Here is a 10,680-nt window from a genome sequence, read left to right as displayed (position 1 = left end):
CGTTGTCACTCTGTATGGGATTTACAGGACAAGAGGAGGGTTCGTCATCACTCTGTATGGGATTTACAGGACAAGAGGAGGGTTCTTCATCACTCTGTATGGGATTTACAGGACAAGAGGAGGGTTCATTGTCACTCTGCATGGGATTTATAGGACAAGAGGAGGGTTCATTGTCACTCTGTATGGGATTTACAGGACAAGAGGAGGGTTCATTGTCACTCTGTATGGGATTTACAGGACAAGAGGAGGGTTCATTGTCACTCTGTATGGGATTTACAGGACAAGAGGAGGGTTCATTGTCACTCTGTATGGGATTTACAGGACAAGAGGAGGGTCCATTGTCACTCTGCATGGGATTTACAGGACAAGAGGAGGGTTCGTTGTCACTCTGTATGGGATTTACAGGACAAGAGGAGGGTTCGTCATCACTCTGTATGGGATTTACAGGACAAGAGGAGGGTTCGTCATCACTCTGTATGGGATTTACAGGACAAGAGGAGGGTTCGTCGTCACTCTCTCTCTCCCGGAAACATTTTTCACAGACTCATATTCCTACTGTTCCCTGATCTCTGGCAGCGCTGAAGCCCTACCAGCGACATTTCAGAAAGACAGACACAGACAAGACAACCGAGAGACAGGGAGGATGCATGGGAAGGAAGGAGGGCTTCTATCATGTTATCAGGGTCCTGTGTGACTCGTTTGGTAAAAGTATGGCACTAGCTAGCAATGCCAAGGTCATGAGTTCAACTCCCAAAGCGTTCACCTACTGTACCCATACTATGAATGCAGTCACTATCCATACTGTAAACCACTTTGGATTATACAAAATGTCATAGTTATAGCATGAGACTGTAGCCCTGTGAGGGGAGGGCGTTGTGAGGGGAGGGTGATGTGAGAAGGAGGGCGTTGTGAGGGGAGGGTGATGTGAGAAGGAGGGCGTTGTGAGGGGAGGGCGTTGTGAAAAGGAGGGCGTTGTGAGGGGAGGGTGATGTGAGAAGGAGGGCGTTGTGAGGGGAGGGCGTTGTGAGAAGGAGGGCGTTGTGAGGGGAGGGCGTTGTGAAAAGGAGGGCGTTGTGAGGGGAGGGTGATGTGAGAAGGAGGGCGTTGTGAGGGGAGGGTGATGTGAGAAGGAGGGCGTTGTGAGGGGAGGGTGATGTGAGAAGGAGGGCGTTGTGAGGGGAGGGCGTTGTGAAAAGGAGGGCGTTGTGAGGGGAGGGTGATGTGAGAAGGAGGGCATTGTGAGGGGAGGGTGATGTGAGAAGGAGGGCGTTGTGAGGGGAGGGTGATGTGAGAAGGAGGGCGTTGTGAGGGGAGGGTGTTGTGAGGGGAGGGCGTTGTGAGGGGAGGGTGATGTGAGAAGGAGGGCGTTGTGAGGGGAGGGTGATGTGAGAAGGAGGGCGTTGTGAGAAGGAGGGCGTTGTGAGAAGGAGGGCGTTGTGAGGGGAGGGTGATGTGAGAAGGAGGGCGTTGTGAGGGGAGGGCGTTGTGAAAAGGAGGGCGTTGTGAGGGGAGGGTGATGTGAGAAGGAGGGCGTTGTGAGGGGAGGGTGATGTGAGAAGGAGGGCGTTGTGAGGGGAGGGTGATGTGAGAAGGAGGGCGTTGTGAGGGGAGGGTGTTGTGAGGGGAGGGCGTTGTGAGGGGAGGGTGATGTGAGAGGGAGGACATTGTGAGGGGAGGGCGTTGTGAAAAGGAGGGCGTTGTGAGGGGAGGGTGATGTGAGAAGGAGGGCGTTGTGAGGGGAGGGCGTTGTGAAAAGGAGGGCGTTGTGAGGGGAGGGTGATGTGAGAAGGAGGGCGTTGTGAGGGGAGGGTGATGTGAGAAGGAGGGCGTTGTGAGGGGAGGGTGATGTGAGAAGGAGGGCGTTGTGAGGGGAGGGCGTTGTGAAAAGGAGGGCGTTGTGAGGGGAGGGTGATGTGAGAAGGAGGGCGTTGTGAGGGGAGGGTGATGTGAGAAGGAGGGCGTTGTGAGGGGAGGGTGATGTGAGAAGGAGGGCGTTGTGAGGGGAGGGTGTTGTGAGGGGAGGGCGTTGTGATGGGAGGGTGATGTGAGAGGGAGGGCATTGTGTGGGGAGGGCGTTGTGAAAAGGAGGGCGTTGTGAAAAGGAGGGCGTTGCGAGGGGAGGGCCATTTTGAGGGGAGGGCACTCCCCCTCCACCAGACTCTGTTCTCATTTCCTGTACACTCCCCCTCCACCAGACTCTCTTCTCATTTCCTGTACGCTCCTCCTCCACCAGGCTATGTTCTCAATTCCTCTTCACTCCCTCCACCAGGCTTTCAACCATGCTGACTCGCTTAGATGTGGCATACTGGCATGTAACTGTGTGTGTGTGTGTGCTGCCATCTTCTGGTTGTTTTAGTATTGCAGCTGATTGATCTTGCTCTGGTCACACTTCACCATGTGGGTCTTTTGACATTTCAATAAGACTTTAATCTAACAACAATCAAGCTATAGCCACAGAAAGACATATACATTCCTGTCTGGAAACTACAGATGTGACACAACTTCTTCTTCTTCTTCTATACCATTTTAGCTAGCAGACACTTTTTTTTAAGCCCAAAGCGACGTACAGTGATGAGTGTATATACATTGTGGTGGTCTCGGAAATGGAACCCACGACCCTGGTCGTTTAAAGTGCCACGTTCTACAAACTGAGCTACAAATCGACACTTCTTCTTCTTCTTAAAACAAGACAATACAGCACATAGATTGTGATGGATTCAGTTTATTACTGAATGTAAAATTCACAACACTTAAATGTTTTAAAATAAAAAAAATGAACAGCTTCTAACTCTAGGAAAATATTCCTCTACATAAAACATATTTAAAAAAAAAAAAGAAATACATAATGAGAATTTAGAATTTCTGTAAATGAGTAAAAAAACTTTGAACAATAAAAAGCTTTTAGCATCATCTGAGTTCTGGAAGTTGACATCTGGTCGATTTTTCAAAGCTCTTGGATTTGTAAAAAAAAAAAAAAATGTATTTAACTTTTTTATTTTTTACCTTTATTTAACCTTTATTTAACCTTTATTTAACTAGGCAAGTCGGTTAAGAACAGATTCGTATTTACAATGACACCGGGCCACACCGGGCCAAACCTGGACGACGCTGGGACAATTGTGCGCTGCACTATGGGCCTCACAATCATGGCCCCGTTGTGATACATGAAAAACACTGAAATGAGAAATGTAGCTTCATTAACTTGAATGACAACAATCATGAATTGCATAATGGGACTTGAGGACATAACTTTTTTTTTGGGGGGGGGGACCACAAAAACAGTAATCCTTCCTAAAACACAGTCCTGATAGTCATTTGTGTTTTTAATGTTGTGATGTTGTGAATTGTGTGGAATGGTCTGGCAGTCATGGTGGCGACGCTGTGTGATTGGAGACCAGAGACCTAAAGGGGACTAACACTCTCAGTCTCATTCTGGGGTCTAATAGCTATTTAAAGACAGCCAAGCTCCCATCCTTCTGATGATTCAGCCCCAGATTGTGCTGTTGATAGCAGAACGGCGGGGGGGGGGACCACAAAAACAGTAATCCTTCCTAAAACACAGTCCTGATAGTCATTTGTGTTTTTAATGTTGTGATGTTGTGAATTGTGTGGAATGGTCTGGCAGTCATGGTGGCGACGCTGTGTGTTTGGAGACCAGAGACCTAAAGAGGACTAACACTCTCAGTCTCATTCTGGGGTCTAATAGCTATTTAAAGACAGCCAAGCTCCCATCCTTCTGATGATTCAGCCCCAGGTTGTGCTGTTGATAGCAGAACGGCGACACCTGTTGGCCAGAGGCTGTAGCTACACCATAAACAATAACAGACAATGTCTAAGGCTTAAATGGTTCCCTATTCCCTATATAGTGCATGGGATTTACAGGACCCCATAGGGAATACATAGGCCCCTGATCAAAAGTAGTGTACTATATAGGGAATAGGGTGCCCTTTGCAATGAACCCAATAAGAGTGGAAACAAAAAAAACAACAGCATTATGAAAACCAAAAACTGTGCGGGCGGGCGGGCTAAGTCGACCTCTTTCTTTCCTGTATGGAACGCCGATCCAGCTCAGTGACTCACACATCCACTTATTTAGCCCTGTCTAAAGTCATATGTACAATCATTATTTTTTTAAACAACATGGAAAAAAAGGAGGAAAATAATGAAAGAAAGTAAAACACACACACACAAACATCATACATACAGTATATAACATCCTACAGTATATAACATACTACAGTATATAACATACTTCATGCAAAACTATTCATTCTCCTTGGTAGCGAGTCATTTTTCAGAGACCAAGCAGACCAGACACACCTGTGAGAGAGATGGAGTAAGGGAGAGAAAGAGAGGTGGAGCTGAGTGGTTCTCAGAGCCTCAGTGGAGAGACTGATGAGAGACCCCAGCAGTCTAGCCCTGGGTAGGGCAGGCCTCTCCACCCCAAAAACCATGGTTCATCAGCCTCCCCTCTCTATCTCCTCCCCTCTTTCCCATCTCTAGCTCCTCCCCTCTCTCTCTCCATCTCTAGCTCCTCCCCCCTCTCTCTCCATCTCTAGCTCCTCCCCTCTCTCTCTCCATCTCTAGCTCCTCCCCTCTCTCTCCATCTCTAGCTCCTCCCCTCTCTCTCCATCTCTAGCTCCTCCCCTCTCTCTCCATCTCTAGCTCCTCCCCTCTCTCGCTCCATCTCTAGCTCCTCCCCTCTCTCTCTCCATCTCTAGCTTCTCCCCTCTCTCTCTCCATCTCTAGCTCCTCCCCCCTCTCTCTCCATCTCTAGCTCCTCCCCCCTCTCTCTCCATCTCTAGCTCCTCCCCTCTCTCTCTCTCCATCTCTAGCTCCTCCCCTCTCTAGCTCCTCCCCTCTCTCTCCATCTCTAGCTCCTCCCCAGGCCCCATATTCATAGTAGGAGTGCTGATCTTGGATCAGTTTTTCCTTTAAGATTATTGAATTGATCATAATGGAAAGGGGATAGCTGATCTCAGATCAGCACAGGCCCACATCTCTCTCTCTCTCTCTCTCTGATTAACAGCTCACAAAACATCACTAAAGTGCTCTTACAAAGACTGAGCTAGCTAACTAACTAACTTGCTTACTAACTAAATACCACGATAAGCGCTTCAAGAATAGAACAGAACAGAAGGACATACAGGTGTTTGTTTGAATACGGAAGAAGGACATGAAACCTCGCATCATAATGGCTTTAAAGGACTCTGTAATAACCAAAAGCTGAATTCATAACCTTAAAACCTTTAATCAGTTCATTACCTAAATCTGAGTGAGAAAAAACAAACATAATGTCACTTAAAAAAATAATGAAGACAACAGCGATGTGTGTGTGAGCCCACGGCCATGTGTGAGAACTGCTCCCAGATCTGCCTGTGTCCTGGCCAACTCCACTGCTGTCATTGGCCAGTTGTGTTTGGCCTGACGATGAGTGACAAGGAGTTGGCCTGATAGTCCAAACAGACTGCTATTCAGGCTGCAGGTCCAGTTGTTGTGCTTGAATGGTTTCAGACAGGGGTGACAGACTGGGTCAGTTACCAGGCTAGGAAAGGGTGAATGGTACCAGACAGGGTGACAGACTGGGTCAGTTACCAGGCTAGGAGAGGGTGAATGGTATCAGACAGGAGTGACAGACTGGGTCAGTTACCAGGCTAGGAGAGGGTGAATGGTATCAGACTGGGTCAGTTACCAGGCTAGGAGAGGGTGAATGGTACCAGACAGAGTGACAGACTGGGTCAGTTACCAGGCTAGGAGAGGGTGAATGGTATCAGACAGGAGTGACAGACTGGGACAGTTACCAGGCTAGGAGAGGGTGAATGGTATCAGACTGGATCAGTTACCAGGCTAGGAGAGGGTGAATGGTATCAGACTGGGTCAGTTACCAGGCTAGGAGAGGGTGAATGGTATCAGACTGGGTCAGTTACCAGGCTAGGAGAGGGTGAATGGTACCAGACTGGGTCAGTTACCAAGCTAGGAGAGGGTGACTGGTATCAGACAGGAGTGACAGACTGGGTCAGTTACCAGGCTAGGAGAGGGTGACTGATATCAGACAGGAGTGACAGACTGGGTCAGTTACCAGGCTAGGAGAGGGTGACTGGTTTCAGACAGGAGTGACAGACTGGGTCAGTTACCAGGCTAGGAGAGGGTGAATGGTATCAGACAGGAGTGACAGACTGGGTCAGTTACCAGGCTAGGAGAGGGTGAATGGTATCACGCTGGATCAGTTACCAGGCTAGGAGAGGGTGAATGGTATCAGACTGGGTCAGTTACCAGGCTAGGAGAGGGTGACTGGTTTCAGACAGGAGTGACAGACTGGAACAGTTACCAGGCTAGGAGAGGGTGACTGGTTTCAGACAGGAGTGACAGACTGGGTCAGTTACCAGGCTAGGAGAGGGTGACTGGTTTCAGACAGGAGTGACAGACTGGGTCAGTTACCAGGCTAGGAGAGGGTGACTGGTTTCAGACAGGAGTGACAGACTGGGTCAGTTACCAGGCTAGGAGAGGGTGAATGGTATCAGACAGGAGTGACAGACTGGGTCAGTTACCAGGCTAGGAGAGGGTGAATGGTATCAGACAGGAGTGACAGACTGGGACAATTACCAGGCTAGGAGAGGGTGACTGGTTTCAGACAGGAGTGACAGACTGGGTCAGTTACCAGGCTAGGAGAGGGTGAATGGTATCACGCTGGATCAGTTACCAGGCTAGGAGAGGGTGAATGGTATCAGACTGGGTCAGTTACCAGGCTAGGAGAGGGTGACTGGTTTCAGACAGGAGTGACAGACTGGAACAGTTACCAGGCTAGGAGAGGGTGACTGGTTTCAGACAGGAGTGACAGACTGGGTCAGTTACCAGGCTAGGAGAGGGTGACTGGTTTCAGACAGGAGTGACAGACTGGGTCAGTTACCAGGCTAGGAGAGGGTGACTGGTTTCAGACAGGAGTGACAGACTGGGTCAGTTACCAGGCTAGGAGAGGGTGACTGGTTTCAGACAGGAGTGACAGACTGGGTCAGTTACCAGGCTAGGAGAGGGTGAATGGTATCAGACTGGGTCAGTTACCAGGCTAGGAGAGGGTGAATGGTTTCAGACAGGAGTGACAGACTGGGTCAGTTACCAGGCTAGGAGAGGGTGAATGGTATCAGACTGGGTCAGTTACCAGGCTAGGAGAGGGTGAATGGTACCAGACAGTTGTTTGTTTCTGTGTTTCACTGTGAGAGTGTGTCTATGCTATGCATGTGTGTGTGTGTGTGTCTGTGTGTGTGTCTGTGTGTAGGTGTGCATGACTTTTGCTGGTCTTCATAGTCAGTACTTGGGAACTTTGGTGTAATCCTCCTGGACAACACTCTTACAGAGACACATGGACAGAATCATACCGAGGAGCTGGAGGGGAACACAACACTGGGTTAGTTATGCTGTTAACACACACACATCAGCACACACACACCAGCACACACACACAACAGCACACACACATCAGCACGCACACAACAGCACACACACATCAGCACGCACACACCAGCACACACACACCAGCACACACACACCAGCACACACACACCAGCACACACACACCAGCACACACACACCTGCACGCACACACCAGCACACACACGCACACACACCAGCGCGCACACACACCAGCGCGCACACACACCAGCGCGCACACACACACACCTGCACACACACACCAGCACACACACGCACACACACCAGCGCGCACACACACCAGCGCGCACACACACCAGCGCGCACACACACCAGCACACACACACACACCAGCACGGTACAGTATATATCCTGGTATCAGTACTGAGGGTACAGTATACACCAGTACTGAGGGTACAGTATATATCCTGGTATCAGCACTGAGGGTACAGTATACATCAGTACTGAGGGTACAGTATATATCCTGGTATCAGTACTGAGGGTACAGTATACATCCTGGTATCAGTACTGAGGGTACAGTATACATCCTGGTATCAGTACTGAGGGTACAGTATACATCCTGGTATCAGTACTGAGGGTACAGTATACATCCTGGTATCAGTACTGAGGGTACAGTATACATCCTGGTATCAGTACTGAGGGTACAGTATACATCCTGGTATCAGTACTGAGGGTACAGTATACATCCTGGTATCAGTACTGAGGGTACAGTATATATCCTGGTATCAGTAATGAGGGTACAGTATATATCCTGGTATCAGTAATGAGGGTACAGTATACATCCTGGTATCAGTACTGAGGGTACAGTATACATCCTGGTATCAGTACTGAGGGTACAGTATATATCCTGGTATCAGTAATGAGGGTACAGTATACATCCTGGTATCAGTACTGAGGGTACAGTATACATCCTGGTATCAGTAATGAGGGTACAGTATATATCCTGGTATCAGTACTGAGGGTACAGTATATATTAGTACTGAGGGTACAGTATACATCCTGGTATCAGTACTGAGGGTACAGTATATATTAGTACTGAGGGTACAGTATACATCCTGGTATCAGTACTGAGGGTACAGTATACATCCTGGTATCAGTACTGAGGGTACAGTATATATTAGTACTGAGGGTACAGTATACATCCTGGTATCAGTACTGAGGGTACAGTATATATTAGTACCTAGGGTACAGTATATATTAGTACTGAGGGTACAGTATACATCCTGGTATCAGTACTGAGGATACAGTATATATTAGTACTGAGGGTACAGTATACATCCTGGTATCAGTACTGAGGGTACAGTATACATCAGTACTGAGGGTACAGTATATATCCTGGTATCAGTACTGAGGGTACAGTATACATCAGTACTGAGGGTACAGTATACATCCTGGTATCAGTACTGAGGGTACAGTATATATTAGTACTGAGGGTACAGTATATATCCTGGTATTAGTACTGAGGGTACAGTATATATTAGTACTGAGGGTACAGTATATATCCTGGTATCAGTACTGAGGGTACAGTATATATCCTGGTATTAGTACTGAGGGTACATTATATATTAGTACTGAGGGTACAGTATATATCCTGGTATCAGTACTGAGGGTACAGTATATATTAGTACTGAGGGTACATTATATATTAGTACTGAGGGTACAGTATATATCCTGGTATCAGTACTGAGGGTACAGTATATATTAGTACTGAGGGTACATTATACATCCTGGTATTAGTACTGAGGGTACAGTATATATTAGTACTGAGGGTACAGTATATATTAGTACTGAGGGTACATTATACATCCTGGTATTAGTACTGAGGGTACAGTATATATTAGTACTGAGGGTACAGTATATATTAGTACTGAGGGTACAGTATATATCCTGGTATTAGTACTGAGGGTACAGTATATATCAGTACTGAGGGTACAGTATATATTAGTACTGAGGGTACAGTATATATCCTGGTATCAGTACTGAGGGTACAGTATATATTAGTACTGAGGGTACAGTATATATCCTGGTATTAGTACTGAGGGTACAGTATACATCCTGGTATCAGTACTGAGGGTACAGTATATATTAGTACTGAGGGTACAGTATATATCCTGGTATCAGTACTGAGGGTACAGTATATATCAGTACTGAGGGTAGAGTATATATCCTGGTATCAGTACTGAGGGTACAGTATATATTAGTACTGAGGGTACAGTATATATCCTGGTATCAGTACTGAGTGTACAGTATACATCCTGGTATTAGTACTGAGAGTACAGTATATATTAGTACTGAGGGTACAGTATATATCCTGGTATTAGTACTGAGGGTAGAGTATATATTAGTACTGAGGGTACAGTATATATCCTGGTATCAGTACTGAGTGTACAGTATACATCCTGGTATTAGTACTGAGAGTACAGTATATATTAGTACTGAGGGTACAGTATATATCCTGGTATTAGTACTGAGGGTAGAGTATATATTAGTACTGAGGGTACAGTATATATCCTGGTATCAGTACTGAGTGTACAGTATACATCCTGGTATTAGTACTGAGAGTACAGTATATATTAGTACTGAGGGTACAGTATATATCCTGGTATCAGTACTGAGGGTACAGTATATATCCTGGTATCAGTACTGAGGGTACAGTATATATCCTGGTATTAGTACTGAGGGTACAGTATATATTAGTACTGAGGGTACAGTATATATCCTGGTATTAGTACTGAGGGTACAGTATATATTAGTACCTAGGGTACAGTATATATTAGTACTGAGGGTACAGTATATATCCTGGTATCAGTACTGAGGGTACAGTATATATTAGTACTGAGGGTACAGTATATATCCTGGTATTAGTACTGAGGGTACAGTATACATCCTGGTATCAGTACTGAGGGTACAGTATATATTAGTACTGAGGGTACAGTATACATCCTGGTATTAGTACTGAGGGTACAGTATATATCCTGGTATTAGTACTGAGGGTACAGTATATATTAGTACTGAGGGTACAGTATACATCCTGGTATCAGCACTGAGGGTACAGTAGACATACACTTACCAAGACATTCATACGACACGAGGAGGGACTGTGTGTGTGTGTGTGTGTGTGTGTGTGTTATAGATACCTCTAGGACTGCCACCCCGACACAGATTCCAAGAATAACTCCACAGTTCTCCAACAGCCAGGCCTCCACACTATGCATGCAGCCCTGTAGAGAGAGA

General features: G+C 46.8%; 2 protein-coding genes across 2 annotated transcripts in view; both read right to left on the bottom strand.

Moving 5' to 3' along the window:
- Positions 1-836: 836 nt before the first annotated feature.
- On the bottom strand, positions 837-2,060 carry LOC118936883 (early nodulin-75-like). The gene has a single exon (XM_036934485.1). It carries the CDS (start codon positions 2,058-2,060, stop codon positions 837-839), a length of 1,224 nt encoding a protein of 407 aa, XP_036790380.1.
- A 5,141-nt stretch (positions 2,061-7,201) lies between these two features.
- The window catches only part of LOC118943872 (CD82 antigen-like), a 59,813-nt gene continuing 56,334 nt past the window's right edge, over positions 7,202-10,680 (bottom strand). Inside the window, exons 8-9 of the mRNA XM_036960349.1 lie at positions 10,584-10,667; positions 7,202-7,380 (exon numbers count right to left, since the gene is read on the bottom strand). Coding sequence (XP_036816244.1) covers positions 7,303-7,380; positions 10,584-10,667 — 162 coding nt within the window. The 3' untranslated portion in view covers positions 7,202-7,302. The remainder of the gene's footprint in view (positions 7,381-10,583; positions 10,668-10,680) is intronic.

This window comes from Oncorhynchus mykiss, chromosome 2 (genome assembly GCF_013265735.2).
Source record: "Oncorhynchus mykiss isolate Arlee chromosome 2, USDA_OmykA_1.1, whole genome shotgun sequence".
Classification (NCBI taxonomy): Eukaryota; Metazoa; Chordata; class Actinopteri; order Salmoniformes; family Salmonidae; genus Oncorhynchus; species Oncorhynchus mykiss.
The sequence above is the reverse complement of the archived record's forward strand: the minus strand, read 5'-3'. Positions and strand labels throughout refer to the sequence as shown.

Coding starts and splice junctions, on each gene's coding strand:
- LOC118936883 (XM_036934485.1), bottom strand. CDS start 2,060: ATGCCCTCCCTCTCACATCACCCTCCCATCACAACGCCCTCCCCTCAC.